Source organism: Sprattus sprattus, assembly GCF_963457725.1.
Source record: "Sprattus sprattus genome assembly, chromosome: 3".
Lineage (NCBI taxonomy): Eukaryota > Metazoa > Chordata > Actinopteri > Clupeiformes > Clupeidae > Sprattus > Sprattus sprattus.
Window position 1 is genome coordinate 37421418 of NC_137922.1, and position 21400 is coordinate 37442817.

Consider the following 21400-nt stretch of genomic DNA (forward strand, 5'->3'; position numbering starts at 1 on the left):
GATGAATTTTGTGTGTGTATTACTTGATACCATTGGGCCCTTTTGTATGTGTGAGCAGTATGTATGTGTGAACAGTATGTAATGTATGTGTGAACAGTATGTATGTGTGAACAGTATGTAATGTATGTGTGAGCAGTATGTATGTGTGAACAGTATGTAATGTATGTGTGAACAGTATGTAATGTATGTGTGAGCAGTATGTATGTGTGAACAGTATGTAATGTATGTGTGAGCAGTATGTATGTGTGAACAGTATGTAATGTATGTGTGAACAGTATGTAATGTATGTGTGAACAGTATGTAATGTATGTGTGAACAGTATGTATGTGTGAACAGTATGTAATGTATGTGTGAGCAGTATGTATGTGTGAACAGTATGTAATGTATGTGTGAACAGTATGTAATGTATGTGTGAGCAGTATGTATGTGTGAACAGTATGTAATGTATGTGTGAACAGTATGTATGTGTGAACAGTATGTAATGTATGTGTGAACAGTATGTAATGTATGTGTGAACAGTATGTAATGTATGTGTGAACAGTATGTATGTGTGAACAGTATGTAATGTATGTGTGAACAGTATGTAATGTATGTGTGAACAGTATGTATGTGTGAACAGTATGTAATGTATGTGTGAACAGTATGTATGTGTGAACAGTATGTAATGTATGTGTGAACAGTATGTAATGTATGTGTGAGCAGTATGTATGTGTGAACAGTATGTAATGTATGTGTGAGCAGTATGTATGTGTGAACAGTATGTATGTGTGAACAGTATGTAATGTATGTGTGAACAGTATGTAATGTATGTGTGAACAGTATGTAATGTATGTGTGAACAGTATGTAATGTATGTGTGAACAGAATGTAATGTATGTGTGGACAGTATGTATGTGTGAACAGTATGTAATGTATGTGTGAACAGTATGTAATGTATGTGTGAACAGTATGTAATGTATGTGTGAACAGTATGTAATGTATGTGTGAGCAGTATGTATGTGTGAACAGTATGTAATGTATGTGTGGACAGTATGTATGTGTGAACAGTATGTAATGTATGTGTGAGCAGTATGTATGTGTGAACAGTATGTATGTGTGAACAGTATGTAATGTATGTGTGAACAGTATGTAATGTATGTGTGAGCAGTATGTATGTGTGAACAGTATGTAATGTATGTGTGAACAGTATGTAATGTATGTGTGAGCAGTATGTATGTGTGAACAGTATGTAATGTATGTGTGAGCAGTATGTATGTGTGAACAGTATGTAATGTATGTGTGAACAGTATGTAATGTATGTGTGAGCAGTATGTATGTGTGAACAGTATGTAATGTATGTGTGAGCAGTATGTATGTGTGAACAGTATGTAATGTATGTGTGAGCAGTATGTATGTGTGAACAGTATGTAATGTATGTGTGAACAGTATGTAATGTATGTGTGAACAGTATGTATGTGTGAACAGTATGTAATGTATGTGTGAACAGTATGTAATGTATGTGTGAACAGTATGTATGTGTGAACAGTATGTAATGTATGTGTGAACAGTATGTATGTGTGAACAGTATGTAATGTATGTGTGAACAGTATGTAATGTATGTGTGAGCAGTATGTATGTGTGAACAGTATGTAATGTATGTGTGAGCAGTATGTATGTGTGAACAGTATGTAATGTATGTGTGAACAGTATGTATGTGTGAACAGTATGTAATGTATGTGTGAACAGTATGTAATGTATGTGTGAACAGTATGTATGTGTGAACAGTATGTAATGTATGTGTGAACAGTATGTATGTGTGAACAGTATGTAATGTATGTGTGAACAGTATGTAATGTATGTGTGAGCAGTATGTATGTGTGAACAGTATGTAATGTATGTGTGAGCAGTATGTATGTGTGAACAGTATGTATGTGTGAACAGTATGTAATGTATGTGTGAACAGTATGTAATGTATGTGTGAACAGTATGTAATGTATGTGTGAACAGTATGTAATGTATGTGTGAACAGTATGTAATGTATGTGTGAACAGAATGTAATGTATGTGTGGACAGTATGTATGTGTGAACAGTATGTAATGTATGTGTGGACAGTATGTATGTGTGAACAGTATGTAATGTATGTGTGAACAGTATGTAATGTATGTGTGAACAGTATGTAATGTATGTGTGAACAGTATGTAATGTATGTGTGAGCAGTATGTATGTGTGAACAGTATGTAATGTATGTGTGGACAGTATGTATGTGTGAACAGTATGTAATGTATGTGTGAGCAGTATGTATGTGTGAACAGTATGTATGTGTGAACAGTATGTAATGTATGTGTGAACAGTATGTAATGTATGTGTGAGCAGTATGTATGTGTGAACAGTATGTAATGTATGTGTGAACAGTATGTAATGTATGTGTGAGCAGTATGTATGTGTGAACAGTATGTAATGTATGTGTGAGCAGTATGTATGTGTGAACAGTATGTAATGTATGTGTGAACAGTATGTAATGTATGTGTGAGCAGTATGTAATGTATGTGTGAGCAGTATGTATGTGTGAACAGTATGTAATGTATGTGTGAACAGTATGTATGTGTGAGCATTTATGTGTGAACAGTATGTATGTGTGAGCATTTATGTGTGAGCAGTATGTATATGGGGCAGTATGCATGTGTGAGCATTTTGTAAGTGCACGCGTGGCAGTGTATGTGTTTGTGCTGGTGAATGTGTGTAATCTGAGTGCAAACTCCGGAACACATGTACATAGACACAGAACTCAACAGTGAGAATAGAAAAGAAATTAAAGACTTTCTCCTTTCTCCTGTCCATTCCATCCCTCAATTTATCTTGTCCTTTCTGTACAGGAGAGCTGCTGAATTTGTCTCTGTCACTCTTATCTCTATCAATCTCCCCTAATCACCTTGTGGCCTTTCTATTTTCTCATCTCTCTGAGACCACCAGTCCACTTCCAATCTCCTTTTCACTCCATCTCCCCCACCTCCTCTCAACCTTCACTGGTGGAATGTTAAATAGCCATAATATACAAGGACAGAACTACCACTGGTGCATCAAATACAAACACAACTACACTACTAGCCTACATAGATCCAAGATCCGTCAAAAAGAAACTCCTACTTCAGTTTGACTCACACCAGCAATTAGAGTGAACTAGTCTATGAGTCCGTGGGTGTGTTCACTGTAGGACCCGGGGCAGGAGACTTCATAAGGGTGCATGTGTGTGTGTTGGGGTGCAGCGGGTGTGCAAAATTGCATCTCCACTTCATCTTTGTTGTTAAAATGTTGGTGGAGTTGTGGCGCTGCAGACCGTGGAGAGTGTTTTCACTCCTTAGACAGAAACTGACACGCACCAGACAAGCCTGCCTCACAAGGGAATCACTGGCATCACACACACACACACACACACTCTCTCGTGGACACCCCTTTTTCCCCAATTTCTCCTTCTGTTCTCACAAAAAAGTGATTACATGGCAGTATAGAAAAAAGGCATTTCTCTTTTCGTCTCTGTCTCTCTATCCCACTATCCCTCTCGAGTGCTTTCTGCCTTTCCCTTTTCTCCCCTGTTAGTTAGGTCTTTTACAGGCTCGTCTACCCTCTGTTCGTCCTTCTCTCTCTGCACTCGCTCTCTTTCCACTCCACTCGCGCTTCGAGGTAGAGCTAGAGAGAATGTGGGAAAACGGTATTGTTAGGATGTGGGGCACTCTTTTATCTCCACATCTCTGCTTTTCTAGTATGCTTTCTCCTCCTTTCTCTCTCTCTCTCTCTCTCACACACACACATACACTCTTTGTCTCTCTCTCCTCTTCTTTCACAGATTTTCATTTTGCACTCTGTCCTCACTTTGTTAACATACAGTTGGAGGTCTGATTGTCTTTGCTCTTGATTAGTGAATTGATTACTTAATTGATGTCATTGCTTAATTAGGTTGCTTCAGCATGAGTCATGGTGGGAGGCTGCTGGTGAGCTCAACATCAGTTACCTACTGTATCTGGGACAAATGGTTAACTAAAATGAACTAATTTCTGTCTTTCTTGCTCCCCCCTCCCTCCTCCTGTCTCCAAGAATGAGGTCGTCCCTGCGGCGGGTGGTAGCCATGTCAGGTTGCCATGACAACTGCTCAGCTTGGTGACGAAGTGCAGTGGAGGATGCTGGGTAACACCAAACACTTCTTTCCTGGAGCACAGGAGCAGGATGGAGAAGAGGAAGAGGAGGAGGAGGAGCAGGGCAGGATGGACTGGAAAGAAGGAGGAAGAGGAAGGCAAAACGGAATGGTGGACATGGGGGACCAGGAAGAGGAGCTGGGGTTACGAGGGGGTAGGCCGCTGAGGGAGCCCAAAGGGGAAGGACATAGACCAGCGGCTATTGTGATTGGACGACAAAGGGGAGATAGACAGCCAAAATCTTCCATGGCTGTTGTGCAAAGGGGGATTTCTTTCCCCACCAATCAGGAACTTGCTCAACTTCAATTGGCCAATCAGAAGCAGCTGCATCCAGCTTCAGCCAATCAACAGCAGCTTTATCAGGCACCAACCACTCAGCAGCAGAGGAGGCGTTACATGATGGAGCGTAGCATGACAACGGTGTCACCGCTAGAGGAAACTCACCTGACCATGTTGGTGTTCCGCATCGGCATCCCTGACATCAAGCAAACGGTCAGTGGCACACACACATACTCACCCACACACATGCACGCACACACACATATACTCACCCACACACATGCACGCACACACACACACATACACACACACACATATACTCACACACACACATGCACAAACACACATACAAACTTTCACACACACACACACAAACACACACACACAAACACACATATATACACACACACCCACGCATACACAAGCCACTCGCACAAATACCCTAGCTTCCTGCGGATGCCCAGGGCTAAGATAACTGTACAGTCAGCGTAGATATATTGATAGATGAGGTCCCTGCAGACCAGCACTGGAAGCATATGTTTTAGGCAGTTGTAGCAGTATTGACTACTTTTGGGGCAAATAATTGTGTTTCGAGCATTTTCTTCTAAATTGACCTGTTTTAAAAAGTTTCACCTGTTTTCCTCTACAAACACCACACACACATCGAATAGACACAATAAAAATAGTCATACATCAAATTAGATTATAAGATTACCCACCCATACGTAGTATAGTATACAAAACCATGAATAATACAACATTTATGATAAGGTGATACATTTGTGAACATGAGCAGGTTCAGTAGAGTTACATAGATAGACACTTGGACTTGGCAGTAACATCCTTAGTTAGCATCCCTTAAATACATCCAGAAGAGCTCACAAGGACAAGTGAAGTATGCTGGATGTTTTGCATATTCTAAACCTCTAAAAGCCTTTGATTATTGTGATTCACTACAACATTTTCTGAATTCTGGTCTGTCAAAATCTTTTGTTCTCTCCTACAGATTTTAACACTTTGTGCCAGTTTCCACTCATCTTTTCAGTATGTTCCAGCTAATATGAACTATTTAAAGACAGTAGATACTTTTTCAGATTTCCTTCCTGACAAAAACATTGGCTGACCCCGAGATGCCAAAGGAAGTATTACTTAATATATTTGATGATATATTCCGGGCGGGTGTTTCGTACAATGATTGCAATGATTTTGGTGCTAGCCTAGTCAAGACCTTGTTGGGCTGGAGAATGCATAGCTCCAATACTGTAGAGGCTTGCAGGGACATGTAACTCTGTTGTTTCCTTCCACTTTCATACGGAATAAAGACTTTCTCAAGACTGTAATTACTTCAGAATTACTAAAATGTCACAAATCACTCCAGGCAGGCAGTTAATGATAAGCTTTGAACACTGAAGCCAGAATGTTTGACAGACAAAGTCCGTCATGTCCGTCAGACAACAATACACCATTAAGCTTTTTATGATGCGGCTGGAAGTCACATTCTGTTTTGCAGTGAATAGAATAATACTTAAAATGATTTAATAATCATGAAGTCCCACAAGTAGTTTTGTCAAGTAACATTACATCTATATTCTATAATCTGCACTTTTCCAAAACCAATGTAGCTATAGGCTACTACACAAATACCTTATCCATAGGGCCTAACCCTCACAGCATTGTTCTATGATACACTGGGCAACGTTTTGGGGTTATGTTTACATTTGTTTTTTGCAATGACCGATAAGCATGAATGGCAGAAAAAATTGTGGGAATTCTCTAAATGTTTTTCAGAGGTCTTGTCCAAAACCTTGCCCAGTGTGTCGTCAGCCGAGGGGTCAAGGGCCTGGGATCCCACTGTGAGTTGTGGGTTGTGAGCTCAAGTCCCAGCACGTTTACAATGCTCCACATGTCAGATCATCTGCCCTCAATACAATGCTCATTTCTAATGAGCTCATAAGCTTTTAATGAGTTCTGGGAGAGACAGGCTGAGCAAACCAGAAAAGAGAGAGAGAGAGAGATAGAGAGAGAGAGACAGAGAGGAGGAGGAGACAAAACGATCTGTTAAGAGAGGAGGAATGCTCACAGGACAATTATTATTATTACAGTTCATATTTCTCTCAAATGTGTGTGTGTGTGTGTGTGTTAGGGTGACCATATCCATAACACCAAAAAGGAGGACACTATGCGGAATTTCGGAATCACGGAATTTCGTGGTGCTGTGAATAATTACATAGGACTCTGGCGTGCTCCCTTCTACAATACAACTTGTGTAATTGATATATGATGTATGTGAAGTCCGTATGCGTTACACACTGGTTTGCCCTTATCTAACTACGTACTCCGGTCGGAGAGTAGCCACAACCTTCAGGTGTAGTAGAAACAGGTTTATTTGTGTTTAACCTCTAGCGGGTTGATCAAGTGCATTAAGTGCTTGCAGTGAAATAATCATACATTAAAAGAAGTATTTGTTTGGTTGTGTGGTTTCTGTAGAATAAAGAAATACAGAATATAACATAAATATTCAATCTGTACTAATATACATAAATATATAAATATCTGAACAATATACACAATTAGCTATCAGTTATGAATCATGTATAATATAATTCACTATTATTCATATCAGTGTATCAGCAACACTGTAATTGCAATGCTGTTACATTACTATACCACAGGGTGGCACTCTAAGACCACAAATGGCCTGGCAGTCTGAACTCTAAGCTACCAGCAATATCAAAACAAATGGATCTCCGTATTAGCGTCGTATACACAGGCTAGAACAAGTATGCGATAAATGACAGCAGCTATTGCTTGTAACCATTAATATAAAGAAAGTAAAGCTAGCAGATACATGAATTACACTTACATTGTCGGTAACGCACACGGCAGTGCATGCTAGCATGATACATTGAAAGCACGTCCACTCGCATTAGCAGAGCTGGCACGAGAAAGAAGAGGAAAGTTTGTGCGCGTTTACCTTGACTGCTTATGTCAATGTCACAGCGACAGTAAGTGCAGAAGCCATGCAAGGAGTCTCGACTGCTTTTTGATATAAAGTCGTGTTCTTTTGCCCCCTCTGGATTGAAAGACGTCTGGCGTTTAGGCATGTTTCTTCTATGTGTGTTAAGTCAATGTAGCCAGCAGTGTATGACGTAGCCAGCACATGGAGCCTTGTTTACGTTTTTAACCAATGATATAGGGTTAGAATTTACGTGAAGCCTATCAGATATTAATCAGACACCGCTTTAAGCCAATCATGTTTTAGACTGCGTTCCAGCAAAATATTCTAGAGCGCGGTTCTTTAGGCCCAGTGCAACTCCAAAAAGGAGGACAAATATGCGTCCTGCTTGATGCTGCGCCGGACGCCGGACAGGGCATTGAAAATCCGGACTGTTCGGCCTAAATCCGGACGTCTGGTCACCCTAGTGTGTGTGTGTGCAGGGGCGGCCTTTCCTACAGGCGGGTTAGGCGGCCGCCTAGAGCGCCATCTAGAGGGGGAGCGCCAAATAATGCGCCCGAAAAAAAAAAAAAAAAGTTATAATTTTTTTTTTTTCCCGGACGCATCAGTTGGCGCTCCTTCTATATCTCCAACCAATATTTCGACATAAAAAATAAATCTATCATTAGGGCAAAATGAGCCAAAACTCGAAAACGGAGGGCAATGTTCTATATTGGTGTTGTTAAATCATGCTAGCATAGCGAGGCATTTGGTGCGAATGTGCGTGTATCCTGTGAGAAGCTTAACCTCAACGGCGTGCATGACTAGACGGTCCGGATCACAGGACTTATCGTTATACCTCTAACGTCACAAACTGATGAATATATTGATATTGCGACTCCGCAAGGTGCAGGCAAGTGGACTTATGATGTACAATACACATTAAGGGTTGCTACAATATGTTATCATGAAAACACTAATGAACACAGTATTTCAGAAATCAAACTGATTTAGGAGGAACAGTGTATAATGAGCAGATAGGCAACACGTGGGAAAACATTAATAAAACTTCTTCAGGGGGTTATCAAACATTATTGTGAATGACGAACATGTGCATGGATTTATGGGAACAGAGTGAAGCTCGCCTAGAGCGCCAAATGTGCTAGGGCCGCCCCTGTGTGTGTGTGTGTGTGTGTGCTAATTCATCACTGGAGACATTGCCCACTCTGTCTGTTGCGCTGTACTATCTCATCCAGGCACAACCTACTCACACCCCTAACTCCTGTTCAAATGTGTGTCCCCACACAGGCTGTTTTATACATGCGTCAGGGGCTACAGCTCTCCCCTTAGATCTCATTACATATCCCTAACCTCTTGAAGCAAGTATAGCCACCCTCACACACACACACATACTCAGACACACACACACAAACACACACACACAAATGCTTACCTTGCAGAAACAATGTTATTGGACTGCACCAAAGGGAAGAACAAGAAGAACAATATTAATCCTGTACAGGAAATAAAGTGCTGGGGGAAGATGGGAAAAGAGAGGAAGGATCAAATTAAACAAGTGCTGGGCACCAGGTCTCTTATCGCAAGTGTGTGTGTGTGTGTGTGTGTGTGTGTGTGTGTGTGTGTGTGTGTGTGTGTGTGTGTGTGTGTGTGTGTGTAGCTGGTGAATTAGCTTGTTATAACCTAATTACAGTTTGCTCACAATTGAGAAAGCCAATAATCTCTGCATTTTACATTCAAATTTAATCAACACACCAACACACGCTAACAAAATACATGACCATAGCGTGAGTCAAGCTACCAGTCTGGTCCTCCCTCCCTGGCTCGTTCTCCCTGTCCTGTTCTCTCTCCCCCTCTCTATCTGTCTCACACACACACACACACACACACACACACACACACACACACACACACACACACACACACACACACACACTCACACACACACCACCCCCCCTCCGTAGTTTTCCTCCTGGGGACCAGGATTGCTTTGCATTGCTACGGCAACGGGAGCCTTGCTCCACTAATGAACTAGTTGCCATGCCAATGGTGTTGGCCACAGAATGAAGGGGGGAGATAGAGAGACGGAAGGAGAGAGAGAGAGAGTAAAAGAGAGAGAGGAAAGGGAAAGAGACAAAAATGTGGGGATGTAAGGAGGCAAAGGGATGAGATTGTGTGTGTGTATGTGTGTGTTTGTTTGTGTGTGTGTGTGCATGTGTTTGTGTCTGTGTGTTTCTGTGCACACTTACTGTCCTCTTTAGGCAGGAATACGCATTGCAGCTGTGCTGCATCTCAAAGGATTTAATGCACAAATACACACATGCTTACGTGCGCTGCCTCAGATGCTCACTGGAATGTACTTGTCTAATGTATACCCCTTCACCTCTCTCTCTCCTTTCCTCCCTGTTACAGAAGTGTTTGCGCTTCGACCCTGATGCAACGGTGTGGAGTGCAAAACTGCAGATCATGTGTTCCCTGGGCGAGTCGCTGTGGGATGTTTACAATTATGGCCTCTTCCAGCCGGCTGCAGACGGACGGGATGCCAACTTCCTGGATGAAGAGCGCTCGCTGAGAGAATACCCACAATCCTTTGAGAAAGGAATGCCCTACCTGGAGGTAATGTCACCTGAGTGCCCTCAATTCTTTCAATCAGTTCATCTGCCCTATATCACAGACTACAATACCCACAGTCCTTTCAAAGAAGGGTGCTCTATCTACAGATAAAATAGGACCAGGTGTTTAAAACCATCAATTCCACAAATTGAAGTGCTAAACTCAGATGAATTATACCAAAAAAATGGTAGCTAATGTGTCTGTAAAACTACAGGCCCCAAAATCCTCTGAGAGTTTGCCTTGGCTATTTTAAGATGGTAGGAGACATTGCTGCCAGAGAATTGACACAAGCTGACACACATTGGGCTTGCTGAAAATGGTATGGGGGACACAAGTTGTTTATCTATGAGTGTGTGTGTGTGTGTATGTTTGTATGAAAGAGCTAATTACCTCTGAACTTCACCACAAGGCATACCACTTAGGCTGTCATCTTGAGTATCCACCCTGTGAAGTATCTTTAAAATAGGGCATGACTAAGTATTTGCCCATGGTGAAATATTACTCAGTATAATCACATCATGCTGCGGTACAGTGGACTCTTTATGAGGTTTTTTTAGAAAACACACCATTAATTGGTTAAAAAGAGATCCGCCTCACTATGGATACCAGAAGTGTGTATGAGTGTGTGTGTGTGTGTGTGTGTGTGTGTGTGTGTGTGTGTGTGTGTGTGTGTGTGTGTGTGTGTTGCAGCACAGGTATATGTAGGTTCTGTCCTCATTCCACAGCTCTCCCTCTGGTCACACATCAGCTGAGCGGAAAAGCAGAAAAAGGGGGAAGGGGAACTCAAGGATGGAGGAACTCTGGGCTAGAAAGACAGATGTGAGGAGAGAGAAGGTGGAGAATAGAGGGATAGAGGCAGAAGAGAGAGAGAAAGAGAGAGAGTGGTGAAATATTGAGAGCCACCCACTTTCCCCCAACCCCTCTGGTGCCCTCTTGTGGTGTCTTTGAGCTATATGGTCTTTGGGTCAGTGTCTTATTTTAAATAGGCATTCCGATGGGCTGGTTTGAAATGAACACATCAGCCAAACTTGCAATCATTATGAAAACAGGGCAGTCCTCACAAATGTATGAGCAACTGAGCACACTTGGAGCCTGTTTAAAAAAACTACCAAGGTCATTGTTTGTGGCAGACCGTTTGAAAAGTCTATAATAACTTGTAACAACACACTCCATAAGTATTTAGATAGTGACATATGTCCCACCAACATAATAAATATGACAATTCTTATGATATCTAATGGTTTATGGATATAATCATCCTTAAATGAAAAGTAAAGGTCAGTATAGTGATGGTTCCTTTCATGTTTCAAATGTTTGTGCTTAAAAAGCAGAAGTGTGTCAGTGTCCCAATATGGCATTGTGTGAATGCACATGTTAAAAGTGCGTCAGTGCTCAAATGACCTATACAACTGCAAGCCGAATATCCAGATTGGGAATTGAGGTCAAATGCATGCTCTATCAAAAGAGGGAGACCTAAATACATTCTACACATCATGTCGTGATGTTCTCCATGCTGCTGCAATGCAGCAATGCAAAGATTAAATGATTTCTTAATTTCATTATGATGCTTGCATTGCATTGTTACTTCACACTCTGCAACCTATTATCTTTCTTTGCATTCATCCTGTTCATATCTTTCTCTCCTCTCTATCTTTACTCCCCCCCTCCCTCTCTCATTCTCTCCTCCTTAATCCACTTATCGCTCACAAACATGTTTATATGCACACAGTTTAGGTATAAGACCAGAGTATACAAGCAGGCCAACCTGGATGAGAAGCAGCTGACCAAACTACACACTAAGGTACTGCTAACACAAAGGTGGAACATAACAAGCGCTTGAAAGAGATTTGCAGATTAATGGTAAGGTTTGCACAGGTGAGAGTTCAGCTATGAGGCTTGCCCAGGTGAAACACTGTTCAGGTGAAGCTACACATAATGTAAAGGATATTGAAGTGCTTCGGTGGAGTATTAGGAGAAATGGAAGAGATATCCTAAGGAGTGGTGAACAGGTGCTGGTGTAAGACATCGTATGCATGAGTGGTTACATATGGAAATGGTGTAAGAGGAAGATGATAGATTTTGAGATGCAGTCATCATAATTGGTGTACAAGTGAGGGTTTATGCAGGTTCAATCGTAAGAAATAAACAGGTAAAATACGGTCAAGGTGTGAGACTAGGTAATGGTCTCCCAGTGTACTCATAATACAGCTGAAAGTATATAAATATATCTGTGTAAGTGTACTGTAAATTATAGTTTTGAGCTAATTTAAAAAAGCAGGCTGAACTTTCAGATAACCTTTCCTGAGATTCAGATATATCTCCGCTTTCCCTTGTCTCAGGCCAACCTGAGGAAGTTTTTGGAGTACATTCAGAGTGCATCTCTGGACAGGATTACCAAAGCACTGGATAAAGGTCTTGACCCAAACTACCACCACCAAGAAAATGGAGGTGAGTTTAGCCGCTTAGCCCAAGTTGAGCGCTCACACTCAAAACAGCTATCCACTCAGATCTCCAGGTTGAGCGCTCACACACTCAAAACATCTCCACATCTCCAGGTTGCCTCCAGCGTTATTGAAGGTTGATACACTAAATAAAATATGCAGAAATGGACTGAAATATGTCGAAATTCACCAGATTCTATAGAGGTGTTCACTCCACCACATTCACAATATTGTAGCAATTTTCTGAGGTCTGAATAGATCCCTTCTCTATTTTCCACGATAGTTTGCTTTGGGCACCATTGCATGACTGCAATTCATGTCCTAAGATGCTGGAATTATAGATTCCCCAAACAATCTGTGCACTTCCATCACAATGCATCTGGAAGTTTGGGCTTTGGGCCCAGACTTTACAAAAATAATAAAGAGCAGAGAGTCTTGAAATGATGATTTTGTTGTTGTATGATAAATGTTTACCAAACGCATTGCTTCATTTGGAGCCATTGCTCAAATAGATTGAAGTAATACTGAAGAAATTACTTTCCCACCACAGCTCTCCAAAATTCTCTAGAGTTAGAGTTTTACAGAATCCCACAACGAACATAGTGGGAAATTAATTTGATCTCCTCTCAGAAAAAATGGCATTCAGTTAAGTAATAAAAAGCTCTCTATTGTAAGGGAAAACAAATATGTTGTGGGGGAACATAAAACCATTGCAAGGAAATGAGAAAGTAAATGAGAAAAGTAATTTCTCACTGACATTTTATGAACTCTGGAAGAAAATTATAAAAATGATAGATTAAATATTAATTTCATTCATTCATTCATTTATTGTTAGAGTGCTTGGTGTCTTAGAGTGTTTGGTTTCTAAGAAAAATTGTGATGAAGATTGAGTCTTGTCTGATTTTCTTGCCCAATTTACCTGATTATAATGAACTAGATGACAGCGTAGGTTTGTCCACAAGTTGGTGAGAAGACAATTAAGAACAAAGGCAGTTAACTACATAAAGAATTAGAACATTGAAACACCTGAAACAGGATGAACAAGGCTGAAGTCAGTATATTTAATTATATAATTAACAAATAGTTAAGTTAGTTAAGATGTTTAATGATTCCTGTCCCGGGATGCTGGAATTATAGATTCCCAAAAAATATTATATATTTGATATATTAGGGTTGTTAGGGTACGGATCCAGTTTATAAAAGAATGGTACTCTAAAATTTGTAGGGAGTGTACCTTTGAAAAATCACAATGTGTTCTCTAGGGTTTGAGGGTTTTTCTGAGGTTAGTAAGGTGTACAAATAGTCTTGACAGTGTAGAGCAAGGATATATGCTGCCTTTTTATGTATGTGGTCTCCCCCCCCCTCTCTCTCAGAGACGCCCCTGACTCTGGCAGTGCAGATGCCTCAGGGCATAGAGGTGGTGCGGTGCCTAGTGCTTAATGGAGCCCATCTAGATTTCAGATCCAGGGAAGGACTCTCACCGTTACACAAAGCAGTTCGAGCACACAACCACGTGGCATTGCAGGTAAAACACACACACACACACACACACACACACACACACACACACACACACACACACACACACACACACAGTGTACATAATATGGTAGATGTCCTCATGGGATGTTAGCTTGAGTCTCTCTATTTTCTAGGTATTTCACATTAAATAACAGCACTGTATGTGACCCCCCCCCCCCCCCCCCCCCCTTCCAGATCCTACTGGCTGTAGGAGCATCTCCAGACTATAAGGACCGCTGTGGACTGACGCCTCTCTACCACTCCGTACTGGCAGGGGGCGACACCTCGTGCTGCGAGACGCTGCTCTACTACCGAGCCCGACTTGGAGTCAGAGACGAGAATGGCTGGGATGAGTCACACCAGGTGTGTGAGTGTGTGTGTCTGTGTGTTTGTTTGTTTGTTTTTGTTTGTGTGTGTGTGTGTGTGTGTGTGTGTCTGTTTGTGTGCCAGTGTGCTGAAGTTTATCAGGTTGCGCACTGCCTGATTGAGTGTGTCTGTTGGGGTGTCACACTGTCTCCAGGTGTCCCTGTCTATCTTCTCTCTCCCTCTCTCTTTCTCTTCTGCTGTCTTAAACACATGTGAGTTGCTCTCCATCTGACCAGTAATGGATTGTCCTGCTCTCTCTGTCTTTCTTTTTTTCCATCCCCCTATCAGTCTCCATCTCTCTCTCTCTTTCCCCTATTGCTCAATCCCTTCATTCTGCCACAGCCACACACATTGCTTCCTACCCTGGTCTCCTCTTTCTCTCAGTCTGTCTTCTGTATCTGTTCCTTTTGCTTCTACTCCTCTGTCTCTTTCTCTGTCCTTCTCTCCCTCTCTCTTCTTTTATCTCTTCCTCCTCTCTCTCTCCATAGATGAGGGACCCAGAGGGCTTTGGAATGCAAGAAATACACAAGGTACTCCTCACACACGTCACCCCATCCTTTCCCCTCTTTCCATTTCTCTCTCTCTCTAGCTCTTTATCATTCCTTTAGTTTTTTCTCCCTTTCTTTTACCTACTGTCACAAGATGCTCCATCCCTTTCTGCTTCCCTCCTTTTCTTCCTCTCCCTTCTGTCTTATGAGGGATGCTTTCTCTAGCCAATGAAAGGAGACTGCATTTTTGTTATCAATGTGGTTCAAGTACGATTGATTGTTATTTCCTGTTTTGTGTTAGTGTAGGTTTATATATTGGTAACATATAAGGAGGGTGCACAGCTTTACACTTTTACACACGCACCCACACGTGCACACAGACACACAGGCACGCGTGCATACACACACACACACGCACACACACACACACACGCACACACACACACACACACATGAGTCAGTGTGTGTATGAGAGAGAGAGAGTAAGAGAGTGTGTGTGTGTGTATGTTTGTGTGTGTTAATGCAGTCTGTGTGTGTTCAGACAGCCCTCTGTAGGTCTGTTGATTGTATCGACCAGAGCCATCCTCAAAGCGCTTCTTTTTTGTACCACTGCTCCAGTGTGTTCTGTGTGGATTCTGTTTCTTTTGTGTGACCATCTCTCTCTCTCTCTCTCTCTCTCTCTCTCTCTCTCTCTCTCTCTCTCTCTCTCTCTCTCTGTTAAATCCCTCTCCTTCTCTCCTCTCCTCTCTTCAGTCCTAGTTCCCCCCTCTTGTTTTGTTCTCTTGTCATTTGTTTTTTGAGGAAAAGTTATTTTTTCTTCCAGCTGCTCCAGCTGCTCCAGACACCCCTGTCTCTGTCCCTCCTCCTTTACACTGTCTCCCCCCACAGGCGTGTCAGAATGGTTTTGCCCAGCACCTGGAGCACCTGCTGTTCTATGGTGCAGACTCCACCTCCCAGAATGCAGCAGGAAACACTGCACTCCACATTGGCGCTCTGTATAATAAGGTGAAACACCCAATTCCCCTTCTGCAGCTACTTTTCATACTAGTGTAATTGAAATCCCTACAGCTTTTGAAACAACTGCTTGCTATGAATAATCATCATTTAGATGACAGGAAATGGCTGGTTTTGAAACTATTGAATATATATTAACAATTAGTAATTAAGTCATTAAATTCAAAATAAAACAAGTGTAAAGTGTAAATTCAAAATAAAACAAGATAAATGTGTTTCTATGTGTTATTTAAAAAGATCAGACACATTTCCCATAATTTCATTATGTAGGTAGTCTTATGGTATTTTTAAAAGTGATAATTGGCTTGAAATCTGCTCAAGCAGTCGAGAAAAGCTGTAAGTTCATGACTGATGTCTTTCTGACCAATTAGGAAAACTGTGTGCGTGTTCTCCTATATAGAGGAGCCAATAAGGAGACTAAGAATAAGCATGGACAAACCCCTTTCCAGGTAACCTTGGCAACTTGGATTTGCATTTTCCTTTCACAGTGCATACTGAATGTTTGATGGGTGAAGTCTTATTTGGATATGAATATGTAAACCTCGCCTTTGATTCTGGGTGCCTGTGTTCTCTCTCAGGTGGCAGTAATGTCTGGCCATTTCGAGATCGGAGAGATCATCAAAAATCACAATGACTCAGATGTAGGTAGGTTTGTGTGTGTGTGTGTGTTTGTGTGTGTTTGTGTGTGTGTGTGTGTGTGTGTGTGTGTGTGTTATTTCCTAGTGTTTTAGTTTGACTTGTGTGTTTGTGTTTCATGTCACTATTTTGGGGGTATACTTTGTAGTTGGTAAAGTGTGCTGCACCCCCCCACCCCACTGTCTCTCTCCCTCTCTCTCTCACACTGTCTCTCTGTCTCTCTCTCTCTCTCTCTCTCTCTCTCTCTTTCTGTCTCTTTTTCTCTCTTTCTCAGTTCCCTTCCTTGAGTCTCCCAAGTATGCCCCTCCACGGTCTGAGCTGGCCAGGACTCTCCCACCCTCAGTGCCCACCCACCATGCCCACCCTCACCCCCTCCTGCGGGCCAAGAGTGAGAACACCATGAATCCTCCTGATCAGATGGCCCCGGCTCCCTCCTCTGGAGCCAACATGGCGCCCACACAGGTGCAGTAGCACATCATAAATCTGTATACACACATTCGTCTGACTTGTAGAATTTGAGAATTGGTTTTTGCTGAAAAGCTAGCAATGAAGATGATGATAGTTCATACAAATGAAATACGAAGCTCTCTCCCTCTCCCTCTCTCTTTTTTTCTCTCTCTCTCTCTTTCTTCCTTTCACTCTTTTCCCTTTCACTCATTCAGACCCAACGGAGAGCCTCGTTTGCTCTGAGGAGCTCCAGCAGTCCTCGATCCCGCACTCGTTCACCGTCCAGGGGAAGAGGGGATACGGAGGAACGACAGAAGCCTCAGAGAGGGAGACCGGGGTAAAGAAGAAAAGAGCAGGGATAGGGTGGAGGGGAAGAAATAAGGGATGAGAGGGAAGGAGTGAATGATTCTGGGCAGTGAGAGAGAACATCTCGGTTATAGATATAACCTCGGTTCCCTGAGTTAGGGACTGCGATGTGATTGACGGGAAATGACCTGTTCACTGACCAATCGAAGTACTTTCTATTCACGCTGGAAGGCCGAATTGCGGGAAATCACCACCCTGAGCCCGCCCCCTCAGGTGCCTATATATTGAAGGTGAATATGCCGCTCCACCTCTGAAGACTCTGAGCCTTTTAGCCTCCAGAAGAAACACACGCACTGTGCACGCAACCTTATCACATCTGGTCCCTAACTCATGGAACCGAGGTTATGGCCCTGTCCCATTACTACCACTTCACCCTAGCACTTCACCCTTCCACTTCGTTTACGCGTTCGCGTGAAGGGGTAGGGTGTCCCAATTCTTTTGGACCGAAGGGGAAGTGTTGTTCAACCCTTCAAACCACCCCTTCAAACGGAGTGTGATCAGAACCGGACTTCGTTTGAAGGGAAAGATTACATTTCCCAGGATGCCTTGCGATCACCTTGGTTACCAACGGACTCCCAAAAAAATAAGAAAGATGGCTGCCAGTGCAGAAAAAGAAGTTTACAAATCTATGGATATCTTCGCAAATAACTATTAAAAAATGTGAAACACATCGGGATATTTAGCAGATCATTATGCAGAATAATATTCCTTACATTTGAGTAGAATATGATTGTTAGAAAAAGATCGCTATTTTCACAAATGAACGTCTGTCTGAGAGTAGCCGAGTAACGTTAACGTTAGGATGTAAAAAACGCTATTTTATGACATGTGGGTATATATATGTTTGCCAAAACCTGAGAACCTGAAAACCTGACGTGTGTTCAAATTCGCAAACATAGGAACACTGTTTGCATTGCGTTTTTGGTGAAACGTAGCCTACAGTGGAGCTGGATATGAGTGATCGAGTGGTGTCCCATTTCTCAGGTAAAGATTTAAATCCCTTAACACTTCTCACTCCGTTGTGAAGGGGCCCTCCGCAGTGAAGTTCACTGCGATGAAGTGGTAGGGTGAAGGGAAGATGAATGGGACGGGGCCTATATCTATAACCGAGATGTTCCCTATCGCAGTGGGACTGCGATGTGATTGACTGGTCGTGTCTAATCCCGCGTGCAACAGTGTCGGCCAATATACATATACACACGCCAACCCATTCGCCTTGCCCTCATAGAGGTTCATGTGGCGGCGGCAGTGTGTCTTATAATGGGAATGAATTCAATATAAGAAACGGGACCACCAGTCCCATGCTTATGAATACTTACACCCATCTGCGCCGTCCGCCTTTAATCCATAAAGGGAGACAGTCGTGCAGTTGATAATACATCGCATGTTGCATATGATCACAGATCACTCGCCTGCAACACACTCTGCAGGAAACCGGGCTCCGCCACATCCAACATGTAGTAATTAATAAAGGTGTGGCGAGAGCTCCAGCTTGCAGCTTTGCAAATGTCATCCACTGACACACCCTTAAACAGGGCCCAGGATGACGAAACCCCCCGAGTAGAATGCGCACGAAGCTTCTCCGGGGGTTCCAATGACAAACTTGTATAGGACAAAGTGATAGCCTCCACCAGCCACCGGGAGAGGCTCGACTTTGCCAGGGGTTTGCCTTTGGCGCTTGCACCAAAGCATACGAATAACTGATCCGATTGCCTGAATAAACTCGTGCGCTCTACATAAAAACGTAGAGCGCGCACTGGGCAGAGCTTGTGCAAGCGCTCCTCCTCCGCTGAAGCGAAAGGAGGGGGCGAGAATACAGCCAACTCAATGAAACGGAGTTGTCACTACTTTGGGTGTGTATGCTGCGTTAGGCCGCAATACTTCCCTGTCCCCGGCAATCGAAAACTGAATGCACGATGGGCTGACAGACAGCGCTTGCATGTCACCAACGCGCTTCGCTGACACTAGTGCCAGGAGCAGCGCGGTCTTCAAGGAAGCAAACTTTAAGTCCACCGTTTCTAGGGGCTCAAACGGAGGACCCGTGAGCGCCCGTAACACCACTAGCAAATCCCAAGAAGGCAATAGGTGCCTGACAGGCACTCTAAGGCGCCTTATTCCAGCCATAAAGCGCGAAGCCAATGGATGATTACCCGGAGATTTGCCGTTAATGCCAATATGGAAGGCGGAAATAGCTGCTAAATACACTTTGATAGTAGAAGCAGCTTTTCCTTCATCAAACAATTGTTGCAAGAATTCCAAGATGATGCCCAAGGCGCAATCAATAGGGTCGTGCTGACGCGCAGCGCACCATCGCTCGAACATGCGCCACTTGAGCGTATACAGAGATCGGGTACACGTCGCCCGAGCGCTCTGTATAGTATTCACTACAGAATCCGACAGGCCTGACGCTAAGAGCCTGTTCCTCTCAGGAGCCAGGACCTGAGCTGCCACAGCTCCGGCCTGGGTTGCCACACCATCCCGTGTGCCTGTGAGAGGAGATCCCTGCGCAGAGGGAGCTCCCACGGAGGCTGCACTGACAGTCTGATTAGATCTGCCAACCATGGCCGATTGAGCCAATGGGGCGCCACGAATATCAACTCCAAACCCTCCTCTTCCACTCTGCGGATTACCTGATGTAGCAGAGGAATCGGAGGGAATGAGTAAAGACGCATGTTGGGCCATTGCTGGCTCTGCGCGTCTACGCCTAACGGAGGGTTGTCGCCTCCCAGCGAAAACCACAGAGGGCAGCAGGCGTTTTCTCTGTTCGCGAACAGATCCACCTGAGCCCTGTAAAACCGAAGCCAAATCTGGTCGATCACCTGACGGTGAAGGCACCAGTCTGCTGCTTGAGGGTTGCCCCTCGACAGAAGGTCGGCTCCGTAATTGAGATGACCTGGTATATGCACTGCTCTGAGAGAGCGAATGCGCTTCGCTGCCCACAGGAATAGTCGGCTCGCTTAATGATGAAGTGCAGGGGAACGCACCCCTCCTTGGCGATTTATGTAGGCCATGGCGGACATGTTGTCTGTTCTGACGAGAACGTGACGCCTGTCAAGAATGTGAATGAAATATCGAAGCGCTAGGAACCAGGGATTAAAAACGAAATATTTTTCATTTAGTTTCGTTCTGACCAGAAACGTTATTTTTCTGTTCCGTTCCAGTGTTGCTATGCTTCTCTTCATGTTATGAACCGGTTAGAACCTTATAAAAGAACGGTTAATAACGTTCGTTTCAAAAATGTCATGGGGGGGGGGGGGGGTCGCGTGCCTAATGTTTGTCATTATTAGGGGGGGGTGCGCGTGCTTAATGTTTGTCATTATTCGGGTGCGTGCGTGAAACCTATAGGCTAAATGCAATGCGCACTTTTCCAACGTTGTGGAAACGGAGTTTGCCTACAACTTCTAATAAATAATGAAACAACATTATATCACCTTGCAGTTAAATTGTATTTGTTTCCAGTCGGCAACATGAAATTAGGCTGCAGGACCATTTAAACGCAAACATGTCTTTCGAACTGAAGTCCGTTCAAAAAAAAGAAAGCAAGAAATGCAGCAGGTTAGACCCATGGCTATTCAAAACAAAATGACAACAAACTCAGCCGGTCACATTTAGGCCTACATTCAAATTCGGAAAGCATCTCCAACAAAACGTTCTCCATTACGCGCAAAATAAACACAACTCATGTCCATAGCTAGAGGCCTATGCCTACTCTCTTCTATTAACTCGAGAGTTAGCCTATTTGAAATGGACAACAGATAGCTTACATACCAAATTGCTTATTCAGTTTAAGGAAAAGTACGTCCTCCAAAACATTCTCCTTCAGATTGCTGCGCAAAGGAGACAGGATATATTTCAGAGGCGAAAAGGCATGCTCTACACTGACCTAGGTAACGGGCACAGGCAGCACAATCATTGCAGATCTGTTAGGCTACTCGCAGCTCGCTAGTGTCAACAGTAGTTTCACTTCAGCCAGGCGGTCTGGGTAACATTTAGCGGGCAGGTAGCCAAGCCCATCACTTCCGGAATAAAACTTTATTTCAAGATTTATTTTAACAATTATTTTGTTCCCACAATATTTCAAGAAAGGTTATTTGGAACGAAAAATAACTTT

General features: G+C 43.1%; 1 protein-coding gene across 1 annotated transcript in view; it reads left to right on the top strand.

Annotated features, from left to right (window-relative positions):
- Window positions 1-4111: 4111 nt before the first annotated feature.
- LOC308362953 (SH3 and multiple ankyrin repeat domains protein 1) overlaps window positions 4112-21400 on the top strand; it is a gene marked incomplete at both ends in the record, with an annotated part of 56364 nt that continues 39075 nt past the window's right edge. The window contains 12 exons of the mRNA XM_080835680.1: window positions 4112-4657; window positions 9810-10013; window positions 11740-11811; window positions 12350-12458; window positions 13825-13976; window positions 14168-14335; window positions 14827-14868; window positions 15715-15831; window positions 16212-16289; window positions 16419-16485; window positions 16751-16938; window positions 17139-17260. Coding sequence (XP_080691806.1) covers window positions 4112-4657; window positions 9810-10013; window positions 11740-11811; window positions 12350-12458; window positions 13825-13976; window positions 14168-14335; window positions 14827-14868; window positions 15715-15831; window positions 16212-16289; window positions 16419-16485; window positions 16751-16938; window positions 17139-17260 — 1865 coding nt within the window. The remainder of the gene's footprint in view (window positions 4658-9809; window positions 10014-11739; window positions 11812-12349; window positions 12459-13824; window positions 13977-14167; window positions 14336-14826; window positions 14869-15714; window positions 15832-16211; window positions 16290-16418; window positions 16486-16750; window positions 16939-17138; window positions 17261-21400) is intronic.